This window comes from Myotis nattereri (genome assembly GCF_964212035.1).
Source record: "Myotis nattereri genome assembly, chromosome: 4".
NCBI classification, from domain to species: domain Eukaryota; kingdom Metazoa; phylum Chordata; class Mammalia; order Chiroptera; family Vespertilionidae; genus Myotis; species Myotis nattereri.
In genome coordinates, this window is record NC_138079.1 from 98989665 (window position 1) to 99017059 (window position 27395).

Consider the following 27395-nt stretch of genomic DNA (forward strand, 5'->3'; position numbering starts at 1 on the left):
AAATGTTAGTAGCTAACTCACAATTTTAAAATACTTATTCCAAAGGAACATCTCTGGGCCAGATTCAGCCAGTGGGCTGCCAATGTGAACTCTGTGTTAGAGAAGGTCCTTCATGCTGTCAAATGACCTAAGACTGAGAGTAGATGAGAGTGACTGTAGTGGTGGGGACAGTCCCAGGTGACCATGAGCATAGGGAAATGCCAGCCAAAGTCAGAGAAGGTTTCAAAAATGCTGGCTTTTTTGCAGTATGTGAAAAACTTCTTAGGGGGTTTGATCTAATTTGATCTAGTTGAGTTTATTTCCAGGGACCCAGAGGAATCTGGGCCATCAGGTTTTATACTGTTCTCCACGTTCACACTATCTGGTGTCTTTAAGCTGTGGATCTCGCCAACTCCTCTGCTGGCTCTGGAAAGAAATTACTTCTTTTTGGATAAAAGGAAAGTATAAAGAAGTTAGGAGGAGGGCCTTGAGTTTGAATCATGACTCCATGACTTGCTATACCTATGTGACCTTGACCAGCTCCCTTTGCCTTGGTTTCCTCGTCTGATCATTGGGAATATTAAAGATACCTGCCCCTTACATTTGTTGTGAGAATTAAATGAATAACACAAGCAAAGCACCCAAGACAGTGCCTGCAACACATTATGCATGTGATAAATTCACTTTTATATATACACTAGAGGCCCGGTGCACGAGATTCATGCACTGGGGGGAGGAGATCCCTCAGCCTGGCCTGTGCCCTCTCTCAGTCCGGGACCCCTCGCTCCTTACCACCCGCCTGCAGCGGAGGCAGGAGAGGCTCCCGCCACCACTGCTGCACTCGCCAGCTGTGAGCAGGGCTTCTGGCTGAGCATTGTTCCCCCTGTGGGAGTGCACTGCCCACCAGGGGGAAGCTCCTTGTTGAGCGTCTGTCCCCTGATGGTCAGTGCATGTCATAGTGACCAGTCGTTCCTCCATTTGGTCAATTTGCATATTACACTTTTATTATATAGGATTTTTTTTTTTTATTGATTTCAGAGAGGAAGGAAGAGGGAGAGAGAGATAGAAACATCAATGATGAGAGTGAATCATTGATTGGCTGCCTCCTGCACACCCCACACTGGGGATTAAGCCCACAACCGGAGCATGTGCCCTCATCAGGAATTGAACCATGACCTCATGGTTCATAGGTCAACGCTCAACCACTTAGCCACGTCGGCTGGGCATAAATGTCACCTTTGATATTTTTCAGCAGTAGCCTGTTGTGCAGTGAAGGCACTGGTTTATTGCAACCCCAAGACCACTGCCAGACTTGCTGGGAGGAATTTCTCACAAGCTCCCAGTAAAAAGCAGTTTACCCTTTAGTCTGAATTATTAATTGAGGGGGAAGGAGGAGTAACATTTCTACCGCTGTTCTCAGAGCCAGGTCTCCATCCAGGAGTTCTACCTGCTGTTGATCTTTAGTTCTGTTTTTTTTTCTATAAGATCACCATGCTAGGCCTGGACTCTAATGAAAGATTTGTCAGGAAAGGAAAGAGCATGGGTAGTGGTGCTGGGGACACATGGCGATTTCAGTTCTCACATTGATCTTAAGTGTCTTCAAAGATATAGGAAATCTGCTTGGGTTTGGAATTTCAGTGTATCTTATGATCTGATACTAGTGGCCCGGTACACGAAATATGTGCATGGGGCGGGGGGGGGGGGTGTCCCTCAGCCTGTCCTGCCCCCTCTCCAATCTGGGACCTCCCTCTCACAGTTCGGGACCGCTGGCTCCTAACCGCTCACCTGCCTGCCTACTGGATCGCCCCTAACTACTCTGCCTGCCGGCCTGCTTGCCCACAACTTTCCCCCCACTGGCCTTCTCGCCCCCCCACCCACCACCAGCCTGATCGCCCCCAACTGCCCCCCCCCCCGTGCGCCAGCCTGATCACCCCCCAACTGCCTCCCCCTGCCAGCCTGATCACTCCCAACTGCCCCTTCCCCCCGCCAGCCTGCTCGCCCCCAACTGCCCTTCCCTGCCAGCCTGATCACCTCCAACTGCCCTCCCCTGCTGGCCTGATTGCCCCTAACCACCTCTGCCTCGGCCCCGCCACCATGGCTTTGTCCAAAACGTCTGGAAGGTCTCCCTGTCTAATTAGCATATTACCCTTATATTAGTATAGATACCCTGTGGTCTAAAAAGAGTATTGTGTTGCTATAGTAATTGTCATTTGGCTGGCTAGCTCCTCTGTGAAGCAGAGAGCAGTAGCGTAGGCAGATAACTGGGCAAAGCCCCAGATGATTGCCATTCTGGGCTATAATCTCCTATCCTGTAACGATTAACAGAAAAGGCTGATCTTGATAGTGGAGGTGTCAATTACATGCAGGCAAGCAGTGGCTGGGTTTGTGTCTAGAAATCCGTCCAAGTCTTTAGCTGAGAACTACGACTCTGGGCACAAAGAACCCTGACAGACTAAAACTGTCAGTCCTGTGGCTCTCCTAAAATCCCAGACTAGCCCTAACCGGTTTGGCTCAGTGGGTAGAGCATCAGCCTGCGGACTGAAAGGTCCCAGGTTTGATTCCGGCCAAGGGCATGTACCTTGGTTGCGGGCACATCCCCAGTAGGGGGTGTGCAGGAGGCAGCTGATGGATGTTCCTCTCTCATTAATGTTTCTAACTCTCTATCCCCCTCCCTTCCACTCTGTGAAAAATCAATAAAATATATTTAAAAATAAAATAAAATCCCAGACTAGTGCAGAGAGCACTGATTTAGGAGTCAAGGCCTTTGGTTAGTGCTAGGTGGAGATCTGTGTTCTCTGCCTTACTCTCATCTGTCGTTTTTTGGTCTTAGGCAGCGGTTCTCAACCTGTGGGTCGTGACCCCTTTGGCGGTCGAACGACCCTTTCACAGGGGTCGCCTAAGACAATCCTGCATATCATATTTACATTACGATTCATAACAGTGGCAACATTACAGTTTTGAAGTAGCAACGAAAATAATTTTATGGTTGGGTCACAACATGAGGAACTGTATTTAACCCTTTTCGGTCCAACCTCGAGGCTGACTCGACAGACCAGGCGCTAGGAGCAGGTCCAACATCGAGCAATAAGAACATTAAAAAGTTCAACATTCAATCCCGTCAGTTAATTTGGACCAGACTGTTTGAATTTCACAAATAACATTGGACCGCAAAGGGTTAAAGGGCCAGAAGGTTGAGAACCACTGGTCTTAGGCAAGTCATTAAAGCTGTACTGCCCCTAGTCACAGGTGACCGTTTACATGTAAATTAAATACAATTTAAAATTCAGTTTCTCAGTCACACTAGCCACGTATCAGGTGCTCCGTGGTGGACTTGTGACTGTTGGCTGTAGTATTAGTACAGGTATGGGGCATGTTCATCGTGGCAGAAAATTATTTTTGGCAGCACTGCACTAGGCCTCTCTTACTCAAACCTCTATATTCAACCAGTGTCTAGAGATAAAGCAGCATGAAAGACAAGGCCCCTATCGTGTCCATTTCTTCAATACTAGTAAATATTGAACACCGACTATGCGCCAGGAATGGTTCCCAGCATGGGATATATAAAGTAAACAAAATTGGTGACATTCTTACTTTCCTAGAACTTACTTATAATAACATAGATCCTGAAGCCGAATTCCCTGAGTTTAAATTTCATCTACCATACTCATTATTAGCTCTGTGACCTTAGGCAAGCATACTTCAGCTCTCTGTCTCAGTTTTCTCTTCCGTAAAATGGAGATGATAATAGTTCTATTTCATGAGGTTGTGACAATTATGTGAGAATATACATATAAATAGCACTCTAACGTCTGGCATATGGTAAGCCCTGTAAAAGCATCTGTTGTCATTATAGTAATCAGCATCACGTTCCAATGGAGGGAAATACAGAGAGATGAGGGAAAGCATTCTGAGAAGGTGACATTTCAATGGAGACCTAAAGTGAGCATATGAACCAAGTTGGAAGAGCATACCCAGCAGTGCAAAGGCACTAGAGCAGGGGTCCTCAAACTTTCTAAACAGGGGCCAGTTCACTGTCCCTCAGACCGTTGGAGGGCCGGACTATAGTTTAAAAAAAAAAAAGCTATGAACAAATTCCTATGCACACTGCACATATCTTATTTTGAAGTAAAAAAAGCAAAACGGGAACAAGTACAATATTTGTATTTGCATGTGGCCCGCGGGCCGTAGTTTGAGGACCCCTGCACTAGAGTATTTGCATGTGTGGTGTTTTGGGGAATGGAGATGGAGGGCCATGGGGGCACTGGTGGGCGGGAGAGAAAGTAATAGGACATTAGGTTGGAGATTAGCATGGAGTGGGGTTGCAGCACATCTAGGGCACCATAGGCCACAATAAAAGCCTCTAGCTTGACCATGTGAGACAGGATGTCAGATTTAGGCAGAGAAGTGTCATGCTTCACTCTGGCTGCTGTGTATAGACTAGACCAGGGGTGGGCAAACTTTTTGACTCGAGGGCCACAATGGGTTCTTAAACTGGACCGGAGGGCCGGAACAAAAGCATGGATGGAGTGTTTGTGTGAACTAATATAAATTCAAAGTAAACATCATTACATAAAAGGGTACGGTCTTTTTTTTTTTAGTTTTATTCATTTCAAACGGGCCGGATCCGGCCTGCGGGCCATAGTTTGCCCACGGCTGGACTAGACTGTACGGGTCCAGAGCAGAAGCAGAGAGATTCCTTTTGCTACAGTCCAAGTGATAGGCAATGGTAGCCTGATCCTTGGATGTTAGTACTAGGGGTACTCAAAAGAAGGGGTTGCACATTCCCATTTATAAAGCCATAATCATTGTTGATGGATTAGAGGAGAGAGGAGGGTAGAATCAAGAAGGACTCCAAGGACCCTGGCCTGGTAGTAAATGGAGTTGCTGTTTCAGAGATTGAGAAAACTATAGAAGAAGCCATTTGGGCAGGGAAATCAAGAGTTCAGTTGAGCATGTCAAGATTCCCATTTGATATCCAAGTAGAAATGTCGGGAGGGCCACTGTGGCTGGAAGATAGCAGATGGAGAAAGGGAGGAGGCGGTAAAGTCAGTGGTAGAGGGAAAGAGAACAGACCAGTTGTAAAGCTGGAACAAACAGTGCCTCTTTGCCTAGAATGGGTGTGGGCCAGGCCCTTAGTAAAGAGGAGCAGCAGCCTCACTCCGCTGGGTCGTTTCCTTGCATCATTCTGGGGAGAGTGGGGATCTTGGCTCCAGACCACCCTGAGTTCCAGTTCTGGCTTTGTCATTTAGTCCTGAAAAATGTTGGGCAGATTTCCTCATGAGCACCATGTGGCTTTTTTAGGTGGTGGTTTTGTTTTGTTTTGTTTTGTTTTGTTTTGTTTTGTTTTTTGAGATTAGTGGATTCCTTCTGAAGCCTGTACTATTTTCTTAATAATGTTTATTATTCGCCGTAAGGAATTTTCTCTAACAACACTGCAGACCATAGTTGGGCTTTTCTCCATCACACACCAGAATATGTTTTGTTATTTCAAGAACAGAGAAGAAAAGCTCACTCTGTGTTGATGAGAACTTTCCCTGGTTCTCCCAATGGACTGTCATCAGAACCTGGCTGGGGACATGGGCTTGAACTGATGCTGAGACCATGGAGCTGGCTCGGGGTTTTTTGTTATTTATTTATTTTTAAATGTATTTTTTATTTCAGAGAGGAAGGGAGAAGGAGAGATAGAAACATCAATGATGAGAGAGAATCATTGAGAGGCTGCCTCCTGCATGCCCCACACTAGAGATCGAGCCCGCAGCCCATGCAATGTGTCCTGATTGGGATTCGAACCATGACCTCCTGGTTCATAGGTTGATGCTCAACCAGTGAGCCATGCTGGCTGGGCTGGTTGTTTTTTTGTTTTGTTTTGTTTTTTTAATCCTCACCCAAGGATACTCCTTCCATTGATTTTTATTTTTTAGAAAGTGGAAGGGAGGGGGAAGTGGGGAGAGAGAGAGGAGAGAAACATCGATGTGAGAGAGACACATAGATAGGCTGCTCTCCACACACGCCCCAACCAAGGCAGGGATCAAACCTGCAACCCGGGTACATGCCCCTGACCAGGATTCGAACCCACAACCCTTGGGTGCACAGGCTGACACTCTAACCCCTGAGCAACACCGGCCAGGATGGGCTAGGTGTTTAGTGTGGATGGAATGTGACTGAAGGAAGCAGACCAATGAAAAGTTGCTTCCCAGTTTGGGGCAAGAACACATTTATCAAGGTCCCACAGTGTCTTGACAATTTGCCTTTCTCTCTGTAGGACCTCACCATTCCTGAGTCTAGTACCATTAAGGGGATGATGGCCGGACCCATGGCTGCATTTAAATGGCAGCCAACTGTGAATGAGGTAAGGATCTCTCCTGCGAGCCAGTTCAAAATTGGCCTCAGAGCTGATTTCCTGGCCTGGCTGCTATACACTTTTTTTCCTTTTCCTCCTTTTTGTGTATGTGAAGCTGCTTCTTTTTTTTCTTTTTTTTTAAATTATCAAACAGTACGGAGGAGTATGTGGTAAAGAATGCAAGTTTCCACTCTCAGGTGCTCACTGTTAAGTTTGATACAACTTATTTCAGCCCCTTTGATACACCCATTAGCTATCATTTATTAATTACATACCAATATATAGTTTGTGTTGTTGGGACTAGGGTTATTTTTCACAAAAGTGGGATCATCTGCAGATTTTTTTTTTCACTTGATATTTTATAAACACCCTTTACTGTCTGTATATAAAACTTTGATGGTTAGTAGCCATACGTTATTCTATCCTTGGTATAGTAGTACCCTTTCCCTGTTACTGAGCCTAATTATGAAAGGCCTGCAGTTGTTGTCCTTTTATTTCTATTAATATCAGCCCTCAGTGAGATGAAAACAATCAAAGGTCTAGTACCAGACACAAGTAGGCCAAAACCCTAAAATTGGAAAAGAGCCCTCAAAATTGATTTGCCTTTTTCAGCTGTGTTATCCAACATGACTAGAGAGAATGCTGGACTTTAAAAGTATTAGTATGCCTTTTAAATATTTTCCCATGCTGTTATTGGAATAATTTGTATACCAACCAGGCAGAAATATCTACTGAAGCCAGTTTTCCTTTAGCTGGAACAGACGTCGTTTACAAAAGGCTTAGATCAACAATGGGAAAAGTGTTTCCAGCCAGTTATAAAATTAGGGCCAGCTCCCTGGGGTGTTTAGCCAGAGGAAAGCAGTTACCAGGCAGAAGGAAGGGGTCTTTGGTGGAAGATAATTTGTTTTATTTAATAATTTTCTGTTTTCAGCCTGTTAAAGATGCAGACCCTCATTTCCATCACTTCCTGCTTAGCCAAACTGAGAAGGTGAGTTGTTCTTTGAAGTTCTTTTTTTTTAATATATATATATATTTTATTGATTTTTTTACAGAGAGGAAGGGAGAGGGATAGAGAGTCAGAAACATCGATGAGAGAGAAACATCGGTCAGCTGCCTCCTGCACACCCCCCACTGGAGATGTGCCGGCAACCAAGGCACATGCCCTTGACCGGAATCGAACCTGGGACCCTTCAGTCCGCAGGCCGACGCTCTATCCACTGAGCCAAATGGGTCAGGGCTGTTCTTTGAAGTTCTTGATCCTTGGTCAGGAGCTGGCCTAAAGGAGAGTGTTGTTCCATTGGAACCTCACCTTACTAGTCTGAAAAGTTAGGCTCTGCCTGTACCACTGCCCAAAGCAGCGAGTTACTAGTAAAAGTCACATAGGGGTTCACTCATGAATTGGATGTTGTTAATATTAAAAACTAGAGGCCCAATGCATGAAATTCATGCAAGAGTAGGCCTTCCTTCCACCCGCTGCCAGTACTGGCTTCCCTCTGGCACCCGGGACCCGGGCTTCCCTCCAGCTGCCTGCAGGGACCCAGGACCCAGACTTCCTTCGCAGCCCCAGCTTTGTCCGGAAAGACCTCCAGTCTAATTAGCATATTATGCTTTTATTTTTATAGGCCCTCCCACCCCCCCGGAAAACAAAAAGCTTTTCAAACTTGTCAGCTGTGTGATTGAGACATTTGTGATTGCCTTCAGAGTCTAGGGCAGAAACCAAAACTCGTGAGCTGTCAGCCACTTGTAAGGTAGCCCGTGCTGCTGGGTAGTAGCCTCCATAAGCCTCCAGGTGTGGAGGGAAAGTTTTCTGAAGTGACTGCAAGGTATGGGGTTAGGCCAGTGGTCGGCAAACTCATTAGTCAACAGAGCCAAATATCAACAGTACAACCATTGAAATTTCTTTTGAGAGCCAAATTTTTTAAACTTAAACTACATAGGTAGGTACATTGTTATTAACTTAATTAGGGTACTCCTAAGGCTTAGGAAGAGCCACACTCAAGGGGCCAAAGAGCCACATGTGGCTCACGAGCCGCAGTTTGTTAACCGCACTGGGTTAGGCCAAGCCTTGATAGGATCTGCTGATAGGATGTAGCTTTGAAGTTGGACAGAGCTGGGTTCCAAACACAGTTACACGGACCAACACTGTAATTCTGGGCACGTGACTAAATGCCCCTGATTCTTTTCTTTTCTTTTTTTTTAATATTTTATTGATTTTTTTACAGAGAGGAAGGGAGAGGGATAGAGAGTTAGAAACACCGAGAGAGAAACATTGATCAGCCTCCTGCACACCTCCTACTGGGGATGTGCCCACAACCAAGGTACATGCCCTTGACTGGAATCGAACCTGGGACCTTTCAGTCCACAGGCCGACGCTCTAGCCACTGAGCCAAACCGGTTAGGGCCGCCTCTACTCTAATTCTTAATGTCATTGTTAACAAAAGGATCTTGCAAAGTTGCGTGGAGAATTGAATGAGGTAATGTGTGTTAACTTTCTGTGTCATCTGGAATGTTCAATAAACTTGAACACCAAATAAGATTTTGATGTTAGCATCCCACATTAGGCCTAACTTTTTAGGTAAATTATAATGAAGAATGGTTAAGCATTCAGTTTAATAAATGGTGTTTTCCTCCCTCTTTATTAGCCAGCTGTCTGTTACCAGGCCATCACAAAGAAGTTGAAAATATGTGAAGAGGTACGTAGATTCCACGCCTCCTCGTTTTTACCTTCCACTGGGGCCTTGCCATGGGCAGCCTGACCTGATTCTTTGTGCTTCCTTTCCCTAGGAGACGGGGTCTACCTCCATCCAGGCAGCAGACAGTACGGCCGTGAATGGCAGCATCACACCCACAGACAAAAAGTAGGGCCTTTGGTGAAAAGATTTCTTTGGTTCTGCTGAGGGGTGAGGGATGACCCCAAGGGGACTCTTTAAAGGTTATGCTCCAGTCATTGCTAGAACTGAATGTAAAGAAAGGAAGAAAGTTGTAATCCTTACTGATGATGATTTGTCTAGGAGTAAATTGCCTTGCAGAAGACAGAAGTTGTCTTTAGATGTATGCCCTTAAATGTGAGTTTGTGAGCAGGGATTGCTCAGCTCTATGCTTCTCAGACTTTCCTATGCTTCAGAATCACCTGGAAGGCTGTTAGTAAAGCCCTGATTGTTGGACCGATCCCTGGGGTTTTCTGAGTGGGTCTGGGGTGGACCCTTAAAATTTGTATTTTGGACAAGTTCCCAGGTATTGCTACTGCTGCTAGTCAGGAGACCACATTTGTGAATCCCCTAGCTTAGTAGAACTGTGATGAAAATCCTGAATTTGACTGTGGGGGATGAGAGATGAAGATATTTAGAATATCCTGCCCTCCCTGGTTCTCCCTGCAGTCACCTTCCAGTCCTTCTCATATACCTGCCTGCTGCTCTCTGTCCTGCTCAGGCAGGTTGGTGAGCCTTGACTTTGGTCCCCAAACCTTAGCTTGCACCCATGCTCACCTTTGCCCTTACTCTGGCCAGTTGTGTTTTTAGAGTCGTGATGATGAAAAGGGTTTTTTGCTAAGAACAAACATTCTCCTGAGCAAGATAACCAAGTCTGAATTTCCTGTCTGTGTCTTCCAAAAGGTTCTTTTGCAGCCTAAAAACAGTGCATCTTTTACTTTAGTCCTAATTTTTTTGTTGTATTGAGATCACTTATTCTACCAGTTTTTTGGGGTGATTTCTCTTTGTAGAGTGGAGGACATAGAGGCATATTATATACTAACTAGAGGTCCGGTGCACGGATTCGTGCACCAGTGGGGTTCTTCAGCCTGGCCTGCGCCCTCTCAAAATTCAGGACCCTCAGGGGATGTAGTAGTGCACAAAGCAGCAGGTAGCTGTCGCACAGCTCCCACTCATCCTGGCCCCGCTGCGCCTGCCATTGCTGCTGCAGAGGCAGGAGAGGCTTGCGCCACCATGGCGGCGCTCGCCAGCCGTGTGTCTAGTGCCCATCGGTCAGCTGAGCAGCGCTTCCACTGTGGGAGTGCACTGACCACCAGGGGGCAGTTCCTGCATTGAGCACATGCCCCCTGGTGGTCAGTGCGTGTCATAGCTACCAGCCAGTCGATTGGTTGACCAGTCGCTTAGGTTTCTATATATATACTAGAGGCCCGGTGCATAAAAATTTGTGCACTCAGGGGGTCCCTCAGCCCGGCCTGTGCCCTCTCGCAGTCTGGGACTCCTCAGGGGATGACCACCTGCTGGCTTAGGCCCGCTCCCCAGGGGATTGGGCCTAAGATGGCAATCAGACATCCCTCTGGCAGCCTGGCAGCCCTCGGGGGATGTCCACTTGCCAGCTAGGAGCAGGCCTAAACTGCAGTCAGACATCCTTAGCGCTGCTGAGGAAGCAGGAGAGGCTCCCACCACCACCACTGTACTGGCAGCCATCAGCCTGGCTTGTGGCTGAGCAGAGCTCCTCCCATGTGATAGCGCCCTGACCACCAAAGGGCAGCTCCTGCATTGAGCGTCTGCCCCCTGGTGGTCAGTGTGTATCATAGTGATCAGTCATTCCCAGTCCTTCTGCTGTTAGGGTCAGTTTCCATATTACCCGTTTACTATATAGGATAGAGGCCTGGTGAAAAAGGTGGAGGCTGGCTGCTTTTCCCTGAAGGGTGTCCCAGATCAGGGTGGGGGTCCTGCTTGGGTGCCTGGCCAGCCTGGATGATGGGATGATGGCTGTTTGCAGCTGGTCACACACCCTTCAGGGTGGGGGTCCCCACTGGGGTGCCTGGCCAGCCTGGATGATGGGATGATGGCTGTTTGCAGCTGGTCACACACCCTTCAGGGTGGAGGTCCCCACTGGGGTGCCTGGCCAGTCTGGGTGAGGGGCTGAGGGCTGTTTTCAGGCTGGTGGGCGACTGAAGCTCCCAGCCTCTCCTTTTTTCTTTTTTTTTTATTCTGGGATTAATTTACCTCCTGTAGCTGTCACTGGAGCTGAGAGCAGGCTCCAGCTCTGAGGCCGTTGCGGGCTGAAAGCAGGTACCTGGGTTTGTTTAGATTCTATAATTGAAACTCTGTTGCCATCACTGGCCGCTCTAAGCTCTGAGGCCGCGCTGGCTGAAAGCAAGTTTCTGGGGTTTGTTTAGGTTCTATAATTGCAACATTGTTTCATCCGGAGCTCAGAGCTGAGCTGCGGCAGGCAGGGAACCTTGGCTTCCTCCATCACTGGAGCAAGCAAGCCTCATGTTCATGTTCGCTTCAGCTGCCTGGCTGCCGGCTGCCATCTTGGCTGGCAGTTAATTTGCATATCTCGCTGATTAGCCAATGGGAAGGGTAGCGAAGTTATGGTTAATTACCATGTTTCTCTATTATTAGATAGGACTAGAGGCCCAGTGCACAAAATTCATGCAGGGGTACTGTCCCTAGGTCTGGCTGGCGATCAGGGCTGATCAGGTTCCCTGCTTCCCCTCCTCTCCACCTCCTCTTTCCCTCGCTCCTTCAGCGCCCTGCTGCTGCTGCTGGTCGCCCACCATGTTCCACTCCGCCCCCTGGTGGTCAGCGCACATCATAGAGAGCGATCAAACTCCCGGTCTCCCAGTCAAAATCCCAATGGGACACTTTGCATATTAGCCTTTTATATAGAGAGAGACTAGAGGCCCGGTGCATAAAATTTGTGCACGGGTGGGGCCCCTAGGTCTGGCCAGCGATCAGGGCCTATCGGGGCCATCTCTCCCAGTCCTAATCGGGGCCAGGCCGGCTGCCGGATTCAACCTGCCAGATGGGGGGAGGGACCGCAGGAGGTTTGCCAGCTGGGGGGAGGGACGAGGAGGTTGGCTGGCCATGGGAGGTTGGCTGTGGGAGCATACTGACCACCAGGGGGTAGCTCCTGCATTGGGCGTCGTCCCCTGGTGGTCAGTGCATGTCATAGCAACTGGTTGACCAGTCGTAACGGTCGCTTGGGCTTTTATGTATATAGATATCTTCTATTAGAGAGAGAGAGAGAGAGAGTGTGTGTGTGTGTGTGTGTGTGTGTGGCTAATACACAAAGTGTCCCCTTGGGAGTTTGACCTGGAGACTGAGAGTTCAATCGCTCACTATGATGTGCGCTGACCACCAGGGCGCGGCGCGGAATGAAGGAAGGCCCCTACCAGCAACCAGGGAAAGAAGGCCCCTGCCAGCAGCCGGGGAAGGAAAACTCCGCCCAGCAGCCGGAAGGCCCCGATCAGCCCTGATTGCCGGCCAGGCCTAGGGACCCTACCTGTGCATGAATTTCGTGCACCGAGCCTCTAATATATAGATAAAAAGGGAGATGGGTGTCAACCATACATTTGATGAGGATTGTGTTGTTTTTAATTTTTAAAAACTAGGACAGGTTGAGTATAGTCCCAATGCTTTCACCCAAGGCCTGTATTGCCCATATAGCAAAATACTTTTTTAACCTGAGTATGAAGCCAACTAAAGCTAACCAGCTGTATATTGTTCTTAATCCACTTAGTCTACATTTTCCATCTTATCTCAAGGGCACCATGAAGGACTGTTAGTTGCCATGTTAAAAATCCAGAAGTTTCATCCCCAGGTCTGCTGGGTATCCTAGAACAAACACCAAGAAATGGGAAAAGAATTAGTCCTCATGATTTAGAATCATAGGGAAAACTTAACTACCCATATCACTGTGAATGACAAAAGATCTTGTTTTTATGCTTTGGCTTAAAATTTAGTGGACAGGGCACTATTTGGTAAGGAAGGTGATAGGTTCCCATTTTCTTTTCTTAAAATTTAAATATTTTATTGTTGAACTATTGCAGATGTCCCTCATTTCACCCCCTTTGCCCACCTCCACCCAGCCACTGTAGCCCCCCCCCCACCCCAGCCCTCACCAAAATATTATCCATGTCCATGGGCTATGCATATATGTTCTTTAGCTAATCCCTTCACCTTCATTTATCCAGTCACCCCACTCCCCTCCCCACTGACATTTATCAGTCTGTTCCATGTATCCATGCCTCTGGTTCTATTTTGTTCATCAGTTTATTTTGTGCATTAGATTCCACATATTAGTGAGATCATATAGTCTTGTCTTTCTCCGACTGGCTTATTTCACTTAGCATAGTAATCTCCAGGTCCATCCATGTTGTTGCAAAAAGTAAGAATTCCTTCTTTTTTATAGCCGCATAGTAAGTATTCCATTGTGTAAATGTACCACAACTTTTTTATCTACTCATCTACTGATGGGCACTTGGCCTGTTTCCAGATTTTGGCTATTGTAGATAAGGCTGCTATACTAAGGATTCTTAGGATATATATACCCAGAAGTGGGATTGCTGGGTCAAAAGGCAGTTCCATTTTTAATTTTTTGAGGAAACTGATACTGTTTTCCACAGTGGTTCCACCACTCTACATTCCCACCAACAGTGCACTGGGGTTCCCTTCTCCGCATCCTAGCCAGCACTTGTTGTTTGTTGATTTATTGATAATAGCCATCCTGACAAGTGTGAGGTGATACCTTGTTGGAGTTTTAATTTGCATCTTCCTGACGATTAGTGACCTTGAGCATTTTTTCATATGTCTATTGGACATATGTCTCTCCTCTTTAGAGAAGTGTATCTATTCAGATCCTGTTCCATTTTTTACACTTGATTCTGATAACTGCTGTCTGGGACAGAGAGTGTGAGAAGTGCATATTCCAGCAAGGATTAGGGGAAACTGAGTAGAAAAGCCAATTTGCAGAAGTGGCTGCAGATGTCTCACCAGAGATCAAAAATACTGAAAGGATAACACAGGTCAAAGTGGAGAAGCTGCAGAGTGTGTCCAGAGCTGAGAGAAAGCCCGAGGTGAAAACTACAACATAATGTAATAAGAAATGAAGAAAGAGGCATAGTTGAGCCAAGTCACATGCCAGGAGAGATAAAGAAATACAGGAACCAAGGAAAGACATTTGGGCAGGGTAAAATCATCTGTAAAAGCAGGAGTCCCCAAGTTCTTGGGGTTGCAGAAAGAAGCAGGCTATAGGAAGTGAAGGTACACAGAGCATGATAAAGGATCATAATGGGCCTGCAGTTAGAAGGGTGTGGTAGAGAGCAGAGAGGGGTGGGCCAGCAGACAGTGGTAATAGGGAAAGGTGCAGGAGAAGGCAGATTTGGGAAGAATTCGTGCACTGGGAAAGTTTGGCTCCAAAGCTCAGGCAAAGCTTTGAAGAAGAGAGACATGGCTTGTCTCTGCTAATAGAAAGAATTCAAAGGTAGCATAGGTTTGGAGCCTGGAGAGGAGAGGGAGGACTAGGTCCCAGATTTTTGCAGTTGAGGAAGGTGGCTGGCTCTGACACTTCAATTACTTGTCATGGATCCTGTTGTGCTTTCAAGAGGCATCTGAAGACCTAGAGCTGAAAACTCCTGCAAAGCCGAAGACAAATGTCTGCTTTCTCACTGTTACGGAATTATAAGCTCAGACTCTCTATCAAAGCATCAAGGAAATGATTTGGAACACCTAAGCCAAAAATGTCATCATTCTTTCTGTGGCAGTCGGGTTTAGAAATGCCCTTTTAAATCTAGGGACACTTGAGCGATGGCATAATAAGAAAAGGCACAATCTGCATGCGCCACATCTGGCTCAGTGCTCGTGGTGTCAGGACACCGCTGAGCGATGTTTCTGGTGGTCTGAGATCCCGCCCCAGGTTTATGAGGAGGCAGAGTCTGTGCTGCATTCAGGATACCTTACCCTGCCCCTTCCACTCCTCCCCAAACTGATCAGTCTCTCTCTTTTTTAGGATAGGATTTTTGGGCCTCGGCCTGATGGGAAGTGGCATCGTCTCCAACTTATTAAAAATGGGTCACACGGTGACTGTCTGGAACCGGACTGCAGAAAAAGTAAGCATTAATGAGTGGTGCTTGTCAGCAGGGAGGGAACAAGCCTTGACCCATGGAGTTGGGGTAACTAAAGATGGGAATGTCTTCCTGATGTCTTCACTCAGCATTCTGCATGTGGTAGAGTAGGAGGAGCCACACTATTATTCAAGCAGGTAGATATGTAGATAAATAAGCTTAGAGTATTAGTATAGAAACTAAATATTTAAAAGTACCCAGGGGTGCCATGGCCTGTGTTGCTCAGTTGGTTGAGCATCATCCCATGAACTGAAAGGTTGCTGGTTTGATTTCCACTCAGGGCACATACCCAGGTTCGGATTTGATCCCCAATCAGGGTGCTTGTGGGATACAACTAGTCAGTGTTTCTCTCTCTCATCAATGTTACTCTCCCTCTCCCTTCCTCTCTAAAGCGAGTAAAAAATGTGTGTGTGTGTGTGTGTGTGTGTGTGTTTATTTATTTAAAAAAATTAGAGGCATGAAATTTGTGCAAGAGTAGGCCTTCCTTCCCCTGGCTGCCGGCTGCTGGCACCGGCTTCCCTCGCAACTCCAGCTTCGTCTGGAAGGTCGTCCGGAAGGATGTCCGGTCTAATTAGCATACTATGCTTTTATTATTATAGAAGATAGATACCCAGGAATATAAAACAAAGTGAAAATTTGCACTGGCAGGTGTTGCCCAGTGGTTGGAGTATTGCCTTCCACACCAAAGTGTTGTAGGTTCGATCTCTCTCTCTCTCTCTCTCTCTCTCTCTCTCTCTCTCTTTCTTTCTTTCTCTTTCTCTTCTCTCTGTTTCTCTCTCCCTCTTTCCCTCCCTCCCTCCCTCTAAAAAGCAATGGAAAAAATATTGTTGGGTGAGTATTAACAAAAATAAAAAAGGAAAATTCTTCCCTCTCTGCTATTACCTGAGCTAGCCCATGTTAGGTGTTTGCTTCCTTTTTTCCATGTTCACAAAATATGAGTGTGTATTATGAAGTCATTGGTAAGGAATGTGTATAGATAGATCTACAGCATCCTTTTCAGTGACTGTACTGTATTCAGTTGGATTGTGTTAGCTGTGCATACAGCATTCTGCTGTGATGATGTTCTGTATCTGCACTATCTAGTTTGGTAGTCACTAACCACATGGGGCTCTTTTTTGGGGGAGGAGGGTCTTTGCATTTTTTAATTAACATTTTCCTCTCACGTGGTTTACATCAATTTATAATAATCTACATAAGTTGAAACAGAACATAGACAAAAAAATATATCCTTACCCACTTATTAAAGTCAAATATTAATGAAGGGTCCCATCCCACCTCTATCATAAAAACCAGCAGCCCATAGTAATTGTCAGCAAGGACAGGCCTTCTAGCATTCCTGTGGCCTGTGTGCTGAGCCTATGGGCACAGCCTGCCCTGATAGGCACAGTGGCTTACATGTGGCTCTTGAATACTTGAATCAAGGCTAGTACAACTAAATAATTGAATTTTTAATTTTATTTCACTTGAATTAAAAGAGTCCCCTTTGGCCCTAACCGGTTTGGCTCAGTGGATAGAGCATCGGCCTGCAGACTGAAGGGTCCCGGGTTCGATTCCAGTCAAGGGCATGTGCCTTGGTTGCGGGTACATCCCCAGTAGGAAGTGTGCAGGAGACGGCTGATCGATGTTTCTAACTCTCTATCCCTCTCCCTTCCTCTCTATAAAAAAATCAATAAAGTATATTTTTTTAAAAAAGTAGTCCCCTTTGGCCCTAGCCAGTTTTTCTCAGTGGTTAAGTCGTCGGCCTGTGGACTAAAGGGTCCCAGGTTTGATTCAGGTCAGGGGCATGTACTTAGGTTGCTGGCTCAATCCCTGGCCCCAGTCGGAACACGTGCAGGAGGCAGCCAATTGATGTGTCTCTCTCACATCAGTGTGTCTCTCTGTCTCTCCCCCTCCCTTCCACTCTCTCTAAAAATCAATGGAAAAAATGTCATTGGTAGTGAGGATTAACAAAAATAAGTACTCCTGTTTTGCTAGTGGCTACCATATTGGACAGAACACATTTAGAAGTTCTTAACCTAAGGTGGCAGCCCACAACTTCCACGGGTCTGTGTGGCCCTGCCTTGGAATTCCAAAGCTGTTAATGTGTACCTTTTGTAATGGAGGCCCTGGCTCCCATCAAGTTGTCATTCAAGAAAAGATGAAGAACTGTCATCTGAGTACCAGGAAATTAAACACTGTACTTGCCAGGAACAAAAGAAAGACTGAGAAAGGACCAGCTTCTTGAGAAACAAGGTGTGGCTGAGCATGTATTTGTGAAATGACTGGGTGCATGTCTCTTTATGTGCACAGGTTCAAGAGCTGAAATAAGGTGTGATTGCTGAAGGAGTTGGCAGAGCTGATGTATTTGGGTTAACAAAAATGTTCTAGCAAAGTGAGAAATTCACTTTGCTGAAACAAAGTCCTTTTCAAGAATAACAAAAATGGGTTGAAGAGTTGAAGAGGGCACTGAAGGCCGTGCTAAGGGATTGCTTCAGGTGCTGGGCACTGTGGGGACCTAAGTCAGGAGTGGATCTCAGAGGCTTCATCGACAGGGTAGTTTGTGATTCAAGGCTAGAGTAGTCAGGAAATCTAGAGGTACACAGTGGCAGAACATCAGGAGAACCAGGGGGTTTGCTTATAAGTACATTCCCCTTTGATAGAAGTGCCTCTGGTCTTCCTGTTTTCATGATTAAGATGCAGAAATGTTACAAACAAGGCCATTCCTTCCTGATTCATTTACAGGAAGGCAGGAGAGCAAGCAGGTAGAACTTGGGTTTGGAGTAGGGCCGACCTAGTCCAAGTCACACTCTGCTGCTTGCCCTAGGGCTTCAGTGAAATAGTTTACCTCCCTAGATCTGTAAAATGATGGACAGCAAAAGCCCCAGCGTCATGGGGGTGTGAAGGTTAAATGAGATGATGTAAAGTACTCAGCACAGTGCCTGGCACAAGTTATGTAGTAAATGTCATCTTTGAAAAGCCATTTAATCCTTAGGACAGTCCCCATGGAATTTTTATAAAAGGATCTTAATAAAAATGATTCTGCCCTAGCTGGTTTGGCTTAGTGGATAGAGCGTCGGCCTGTGGACTGAAGGGTCCCAGGTTCGATTCCAGCCAAGGGCACATGCCCTGGTTGCGGGCTCAATCCCCAGCTGGGTGCGTGCAGGAGGCAGCTGATCAATGATTCTCTCATCGATGTTTTTCTCTCTCCCTTTCCCTTCCTCTCTGAAATCAATAAAAATATTTTTTTAATAAATAAATAAATAATCCTGTGGTCCTTCTGGGAAAAAGATGGAACATTTTAAAATTTTCAGTAATGAGGAGGTCTTCTCCCAAGCAAATGTAAAAACATAATAATGTAAATTCACCAAGATAATGTGTGCTATAGTAAAGACACAGACCTATCAGGTAGCCCAGAAAGCCTAGGACTTCCTCTGATAGAGCCATCGCACTGTGAATCAGTGATGTTGAAGAAGGGTTGGTCAGTATGTTCAGAAAACTGGTTAGAAATTGGAGAAAATACTAATCTCACTTCTCACCACACAATAAAATATATTCCAGATAGATTACTACATTTTTTTTTCAAAGGAAAAACCAGAAGGAAATAAAACTAAATATCCCTGGCCGATGTGGCTCGATTGGAGCATCATCCCATACACTGAAAGTTTGAGCGTTTGATTCCTGATCAGAGCACATACCTGGTTGCAGGCTCCATCCCCATTAGGGAGTGTACAGAAGGCATCTGATTGATGTTTCTCTTTCTTGTCCATTCTCTCTCTCTCTCTCTCTTGTCCATGTTTCTCTCCCCCTCTCTCTCTCCCCGTCCCTCCCTCCCTCTAAAATCAATAAAAAAATATTTTTTTAAAAAGGAAAGACAACTAAATATTAACATAGATCTTTCTAAGCCTAAGACACAATCAGAATCACTAAAGAAAAAGATATGTAGTTTTTTTTCTTTTTCTCAATTATAATTTACATTCAGTATTATTTTAGTATTAGTTTGAGATATACAACATAGTGTTTAGACAATCATATGCTTTACAATGTTCCCCCCAATAACATTCCCTGTACCCACCTGGCACCATACAAAAGATGGACAGTTTTTAATAATACTCCCCACAACAAAAAATAAACAAAAGTGAAAGGTACACCAATTAAAAATGCTTTATAGCAAAGATGATAGAAAAGGGTAATATGTTGATTTTATGAAACACATAGTTTGATAACTCTTAAGATAAAAAGTAGCTCACATTCAGCAATATATAAAAGAAGTAGCTCACAGACCTTGTATGCATATATGCATAACCCATGGACACAGACAATAGGGTGCTGAAGGCCTGGGAGGGTGAGGGGGTCTGGAGGAGGTCAAGGGAGGAAAAAAGGGGACATATGTAATACTTTCAATAATAAAGAATTATTAAATAAAGAAGTAGCTTACAGAAGAGTAAACAATTTAAAAACAAAAGTATTGAAAAGGTTTAGTTATCAGGAGTACTCAAAATAGGTCAGATAAAAAGTTGCTATTTTTAGCTGGTTAAATCAAGTAGGATAAAATTTTAATGTATTTGTGTATGCTTGATTGATTGATTGTTTTCAAATGATGTACTCTGTGCTGGTGATTTGAGACCTTGTTGGTGATCATTATATATTCTCAGCCCTATTGAAAAACCATTTGTCTACATTTATTAAGAGCATGAAAACCATTTGAGCCTGTTTTATTCTTAGAAGTCTAAATTGAAAACATAAGGATATTTGTTGGAGTCATTTATAATTAAAAGCAGTCCAAATATCAAACTGCAGCAGAGCCATTAGGTAAATCTAGATATGTCTCTTGATGGAATATTTTACAGCCATTCATTGTAAGTGATAATAATGAGACAATATGGATAAATGTAAGCCTTACAAAATACTTTTTTAAATATATTTTATTGATTTTTTACAGAGAGGAAGGGGAAGGGATAGAGAGTTAGAAACATCGATGAGAGCCCTAACCGGTTTGGCTCAGTGGATAGAGCATTGGCCTGCGGACTGAAAGGCCCCAGGTTCGATTCCGGCCAAGGGCATGTACCTTAGTTGCGGGCGCATCCCCAGTAGGAGGTGTGCAGGAGGCAGCTGATCAATGTTTCTAACTCTATCCCTCTCCCTTCCTCTCTCTGGAAAATCAATAAAATATATTTTTTAAAAAAGAAGAAGAAGAAAGGAACATCGATGAGAGAGAGACATCGATTGCTGCCTCCTGCACACTCCCTACTGGGTATGTGCCCGCAACCAAGGTACATGCCCTTGACCGAACCTGGGACCCTTGAGTCCGCAGGGCGACGCTCTGTCCACTGAGCCAAACCGGTTAGGGCCTTACAAAATATTAAACGTTGGATACAAAATAGTAGGTTCAAGTTATCCTAATTACTTTTTAAATGCCTTTGAAAACGGGTATTGCACTAAATTAGTGTTTTCAGACCCCCAGAAACATCATAGTAAGGGATGGCAGCCTCCCGGCCCCAGCCCTGCTTCCCTAGCACAGTGCTGATAATGCAGGGCACTGCGTGGTTTTGCCGTAGCCAAGATAGCCACGAAGGGCTGCAAACAGGCACTGTTTACAGCCTGTCTTCAAACAGGAATCCTTCGGCAGACACTTGTTTTGTGCTTACTGTGAAGTAAAACATCATCTAGGCACCAAGTATGTGAAAACACAAGACAGTCCTGAAGAAGCCCCATCCACTTCCCCCAAGAAGTCAGACCACCAGCTCTGGTGTCTGGGGCTCCCATCCTCAGCCTGTCTCCTGCCTTGGGAGGCCAGCCAGGAGGACTGGGCACCGTATCTCTGGCCTGGCTGTCGTGTTTGTTGTGCAATGCTTGCAGCTCACGTTAGGATCTGTGACTTTTGCAGTGTGATTTGTTCATCCAGGAGGGGGCCCGCCTAGGAAGAACCCCCGCTGAAGTTGTTTCAACTTGTGACATCACCTTTGCCTGTGTGTCGGATCCAAAGGCGGCCAAGGATGTAAGGATCCCCTCCCTCCCCTCAGCGTCTCAGATTGTGGCCAGGAAAGCTGGCTGGCCTCCTCCCCTTCTCCCCTGCATACGGAGTGAGTGTCTGCATGTGGGGGGTTGAATTTCCCATCTGGGGGCCATCTCCCATTATGAAGGGTGTTTGCATAAATTGAATACAGACTTCCTTTAATTCAGAACAAAGAATGAAAATGGCTAGGATCCCTGAGGTCTTCTAAAATGGTCTGTGGTATATTCTTATTGAGCTGGAAGCTTTGGGGCTATGTGTGCTTTTGGTCTATGTGCCAAGTTCCTATGTTTGGCTATCACTGTATTTGTATGTTTTAAAAGTTCAAGTGCAGTAGTCACCTTGTTAAACTGGTGACTAAGTCTAATCCAAGTAGATCCAAAGAAGCCTCAAAATTGAAACAGTGAGATTCCATCTTTTAAATGGGAAGTTTTTAATAGAAATTTACTATTTTTAAAGATAAATGGGAACATACCAGAAATACTTTTCTTTCCCTTGCTTATTTACTTGCTTTTCCCTTTTCAGCCTTAATATTTATTAGCTCCTTATCAGGAAATGAACCAAAAAAGCAAATGAATTCTGACTTTGGGTCTAAGGGGTTCCTGGGTATCTGGCTGGGGGCCTGGGCTATTGCTTCTCCCTTGTGTCCCCACAGCTGGTGCTGGGCCCCAGTGGTGTACTGCAAGGGATCCGTCCCGGAAAGTGCTACGTGGACATGTCAACAGTGGATGCTGACACAGTCACCGAGCTGGCCCAGGTAGCAGCCTTGTTCAGGCTGGCCCTCCAGCATCCTTTTGGTTGGATCCCAAGACCTAAGCTGACCATGCCCAAGTGTGGACAACTTGGTTACTCTAGAGCAGCGGTTCTCAACCTGTGGGTCGTGACCCCTTTGGCAGTCGAATGACCCTTTCACAGGGGTCGCCTAAGACCATCCTGCATATCAGATATTTACATTACGATTCATAACAGTAGCAACATTACAGTTATGAAGTAGCAACGAAAATAATTTTATGATTGGGTCACAACATGAGGAACTGTATTTAAAGGGACAGAAGGTTGAGAACCACTGCTCTAGAGCCAAAGCCAGAGCGGAGAGAAGAAGTGAGGCCAATAGCCTTGAGACTAGCCTGTCTTCATTCTCTACCTTCAAAGTCACAGTTAATCTAAGTGGCCATGAGAGGAGTGATGCTGCCTAGCTGAGATGGGCATCAGATCCCATAGTTGCCAGCCTCACAGTGAGAAGCAGTCCAGGCTGTCGGCACAGCATTTTTGCTTTAAGCATCTATCTGCAAAGTATTCCTCCTGCCTGAGCTGCTGGGCCCAAGTGAGGGAGTGGTGACTTCTGGCTCGTGTGTGTTCAAAGAGTGAAGTCCGGGAAGGGCGGTGTTCATAGGAGGTGTAGACAACCAAGCAGTTGGCACAGCCATGTTTGGTTATAATCTCTGGTCTTTATAAGAAATTCAGAGTAAATGGGAACTTATGAGGAGCCTAGTCTCTCTTTACTACATGTGAGCCAGGCATCTGTTGGAGGATATCTGCTGACCCTCCCACAGCATTAGTCCAGCACCTTTGTACAGATGTCGGCTTTGGGGCTTCCATGTGGAGGGCCAAGTACTTCACCCAAGGACCCTCTTTGCTCCCTGCACGAGACCCATGAGAGAGGCAAGGACTCCAGAAGCTGTGACTTTCCTTTCCAGGTGATTGTGTCCAGGGGGGGCCGCTTTCTGGAAGCCCCAGTCTCAGGGAACCAGCAGCTGTCTAATGATGGGATGTTGGTGATCTTAGCAGCCGGAGACAGGGGCTTATATGAGGACTGCAGCAGCTGCTTCCAGGCAATGGGGAAGACCTCCTTCTTTCTAGGTAACATACCTGCCTACCTGTTGGGCCACATTCCCCCTAGACTGCGCTGATGACAACGTCAATTCCACATGGCCTTTCAGCCTGGGGCCCCTGTGGGAAGGTTTTCTTTGATTTGCACAGTCAGTGCCTGGAAGGAGGAAGAACCAGAGGGTCAGAGCCAGTTCTGTCAGGGGCAGGTGAATGGGGTCTTCCCTGGTTGTAGAGGTGGGTCTGAGCAGGGATGAGGGGGATAGAAAGTCCCTGCCTGTCGGATTCTTGGGAAATGACCATGATTCTTTGCCCTGGGCAGGTGAGGTTGGCAATGCAGCCAAAATGATGCTGATTGTGAACATGGTCCAGGGGAGCTTCATGGCAACTATCGCTGAGGGGTTGACCCTGGCCCAAGTGACAGGCCAGTCCCAGCAGACATTCTTGGACATTCTCAATCAAGGACAATTGGCCAGCATCTTTCTGGACCAGAAGTGCCAAAGTAAGTTGTCATAGGCCTCTCTTCTTGCTTCTTTTTTTTTATTATTAGAGCTGAGAAACTGGGTAAGGCCACTGTCACAACAGTCTCTTCAGGGGCTCATTAGGTATGAAAGATGCACCCTCTCCATAGCCCCAGGTAGTGAGGGTCCAGAGACATGGCAGATAGGATTTGGGGGTACAGGCTAGAAACTTGTATCTTGGGTGTCTGAGGGGAGGAGAAATGCTATGTGTTGAACCCTGGTGGTACTTGCAGGTAGTTTCTTACTTAGGGTCTTACTAATTGTTCTGATAAGTGGCTTTCTCTCCTCAGATATTCTGCAAGGAAACTTTAAACCTGATTTCTACCTGAAATACATTCAGAAGGATCTTCGCTTAGCCATTGCGCTGGGCGATGCCGTCAACCATCCAACTCCTATGGCAGCTGCAGCCAATGAGGTAACTAACTGCAAGAGCCAGTGGCACAAGTCCCAACACCCTTCCCTTTGTTTTTCTTGTTATTCCTCCCTTCTACTTACTTTTGCTTTTCTTTGCTATCTGGTCTAATCTCTCAGGGTGAAATGTTAGGTCATTGATTTTAGACCTGCCTTTTCTAAAAGGTCCATTAAAAACTAAACACTTCCTTCTGAGCCACACTTGCTTCTCTTTTGATTCCTTCTTTGACCTGTGGATTACTTTACATTTTATCAAATATTTAGGGTTTTCCTAATTGTCTAGTGGTTATTGATTTGTAATGGATCTCCTTTGCGGCCAAAGACTGCCCTATATGATTTTTAGCCCATTAAATTTATTCAGACTTGTTTTGTTTTGTAGCCCAATAGTTGTTGCTGGGTGTGCCATGTGCACTTAATAAGACTGTTCTGCAGTTGCTGGGTGCTGTGTTCCACAGATATCAGTTTGGTCAAGATGGTTGTTAGTGTTTTTTCTGATCATCTTTACTGATGTTTCTTCTGCTTCTTTCAGTCACTGAGAGAGAGATAGTAAAATCTCCCCACTATAATCATGGTATTATCTGTTTCTTTAATTCTGTCCATTTTGCTTAATGCCTTTGAAACTCTTGTTTATTATGTTTTCCTGATGAATTTGCCCTTTCATTATTATTATGAAACTAGAGGCCTGGTGCACAAAATTCGTGCACTCAGGGGGTGGTCCTCAGCCTGGCCTGCACCCTCTTCCAGTCTGGGAGCCCTTGGGGGATGTCCAACTGATGGCTTAGGCCCGCTCCCCATTGGGGAGCTGTCAGACATCCTTAGTGCTGCCATGGAGGTAGGAGATGCTCCCGCCACTGCCGCTGCACTCGCCAGCCATGAGCCTGGCTTCTGGCTGAGTGGCACTCCCACTCCCTTCTGCATTGAGCGTCTGCCCCCTGGTGGTCAGTGTGCATCATAGTGACCTGTCGTTCTGCCTTTTGGTCTATTATTTGCACATTAGCCTTTTATTATATAGGATGTCTCTCAGTCTTTGTCTTGAAATCTATTGTCTGATTTTAATATCACTACTACAGCCTTCTCATTCTTACTGTTTTCATGATATATCTTTTTCCATCCATTCACTTTCAGTCTGTGCCTTTAAATTGTATCTTTTGTAGACAGTCTATAATTGGGGCTTACATTTTTATCCATTCTGACAATATCTGCCTATTAATTAGAGTATTTAATCATTAACTTTTTTTTTTTAATATATTTTATTGATTTTTTACAGAGAGGAAAGGAGAGAGACAGAGAGTCAGAAACATCGATGAGAGAGAAACATCGATCAGCTGCCTCCTGCACATCTCCTACTGGAGATGTGCCCGCAACCCAGGTACATGCCCTTGACCGGAATCGAACCTGGGACCCTTCAGTCCGCAAGCCGACGCTCTATCCACTGAGCCAAACCGGTTTCAGCTAATCATTAACATTTTTTGAATGACATTTATTAAGCACCTACACATGCACTTATTGAAAACAGTTGTTTAGAAGTTCAGCTTTCTTATCTCAACCTGATAGAAACATAATCTTAAAAAACAGCTGGCCCTAGCCGGTTTGACTCAGTGGATAGAGCATTGGCCTGTGGACTGAAGAGTCCCGGGTTCAGTTCTGGTCAAGAGCACATGCCCGATTGCTGGCTCGATCCCCAGTAGGGGGCATGCAGAAGGCAGGCAATCAATGATTACTTCTCATCATTGATGTTTCTATCTCTCTCTCCCTCTCCCCTCCTATCTGAAATCAATAAAAATATATTTTTTAAAAAACAGCCGAAACCGGTTTGGCTCAGTGGATAGAGCGTCGGCCTGCGGACTGAAGGGTCCCGGGTTCGATTCCGGTCAAGGGCATGTACCTGGGTTGCAGGCATATCCCCAGTGGGAGATGTGCAGGAGGCAGCTGATCGATGTTTCTCTCTCATCGATGTTTCTAACTCTCTATCTCTCTCCCTTCCTCTCTGTAAAAAATCAATAAAATATATTAAAAAAAAAAAAAAAAAAAAAAAAAAAAAAAAAAACAGCTGAAAGGTGGTGGGTTCCATTTCCAGTCATTTATTATAGAAGCTGTAGCTTCAGATGTTATAAGCTGATACACATTTTCATTTGAGTTAAATACTTACAGGTCTCAAGTGGCTTATTCCAGTAAAAAAATAGCATACTGCTCTTTTCAGACCTGCCTTTTCATAGTTTATAGTCTTCTGTCCCTAAATTCTATATCTTCTGTTCTTACTTGCCTGAATTTCTCAAAGTACTTATTTCACTCTTTTTTGTTTGTTTTGTTAATCCTCACCTGAGGATATTTTTCCATGGGTTTTTAATGAGAGTGGAAGGGAGAGGGAGAGACAGAGACATCAATGTGAGAGAGACACATCAGTTAGTTGCCTCCTCACGTGCCTGACAGGCCGGGAATGCAACCAAGATACATATCCTTGACCAGAATCGAACTCACGACCCTTCAGTCTTCAGGCCAGCACTCTATCCACTGAGCCAAACTGGCTGGGGCTATTTCACTCTTTTAAGTTGCAGTACAATTTCATGTTTCTCCTGTTTGTTTCACCTGTGGGTTCTCTCTTGGCAGTAGATTCCGCATGTATTTTATCAATTTTTTATTGATAAGCTTATCTTTGACAAAGGGTTTTGTGTGTGGTTTGTGTTGGCAACACTTCTCTATGAGGTGATTTCTGACTTGCCTTCACCCTCCTTCATTAGCTTGGAAATAAACATATTAGTTAATTTCTCAATGGAGCATGGCACTTTCTGATCATTTGTTTGGATAGTGTGACTTTAAGCTCCCTGCTGATTGGATCTTAAAGTTAAATAGTCCTTTAACATTTAATCTGTCTTGAAGTCTGTTGTGTGGTTAAATTCAAAGCTACGAAACATTTGATTGCTGTTTCTCCCTTCTGGCTTTTGTTTGTTCCTCCTTTCTTGCCTTTTTTTGGGGAGGGGGGAAGAGAAAGAAAGAAAATCATCAATGTGATAGAGACACATCAATTGGTTCCCTCCCGCATGCACCTCGACCAGGGCTGGGCATCAAACCTATAACCCAGGTATATACTCTAACCACAAGCCACCCTGGCCAGGCCTGCCTTGCCTTCTTTTATGTTATTTGAATACATTTTTAGAATTTCATATTAGATATCGATTGGCTTTTTAATGAGGCATAATTTTTCTTCTATCTTTGCTCTAGGACTTGCAATATGCACTTACCTTCACAGCCTACTTAGAGTTAATATTTACCAAAAACAGATTGATTTACCACTCTGTCCCTAACCCTTTAAGGCAGGATTTCTCAATGTAGGTACTATTGATATTTTGTTGTAGGAACTGTCCTGTGCATTATAGGATGTTAACAGCATCTCTGTCCTCTACTCACTAGATACTATCAGCACCCCCATCCATAGAAAATATATCCAGGCATTACCAGAATCCCCAGGCTGGGAACACCTGCTTTAAG

The 27395-nt window shown here is 45.3% G+C and overlaps 1 protein-coding gene across 2 annotated transcripts in view; it reads left to right on the top strand.

Moving 5' to 3' along the window:
* Positions 1-27395, top strand: part of GLYR1 (glyoxylate reductase 1 homolog) — a 49448-nt gene that overhangs the window by 16380 nt on the left and 5673 nt on the right. Inside the window, exons 6-15 of one of the 2 annotated variants that reach the window (XM_081089786.1) lie at positions 6242-6328; positions 7251-7307; positions 8962-9012; positions 9104-9177; positions 15047-15146; positions 21025-21135; positions 21806-21907; positions 22848-23010; positions 23300-23479; positions 23789-23913. In XM_081089786.1, the coding sequence (XP_080945912.1) occupies positions 6242-6328; positions 7251-7307; positions 8962-9012; positions 9104-9177; positions 15047-15146; positions 21025-21135; positions 21806-21907; positions 22848-23010; positions 23300-23479; positions 23789-23913 (1050 nt within the window). The remainder of the gene's footprint in view (positions 1-6241; positions 6329-7250; positions 7308-8961; positions 9013-9103; positions 9178-15046; positions 15147-21024; positions 21136-21805; positions 21908-22847; positions 23011-23299; positions 23480-23788; positions 23914-27395) is intronic. The other variant, XM_081089787.1, reaches the window with a different exon arrangement.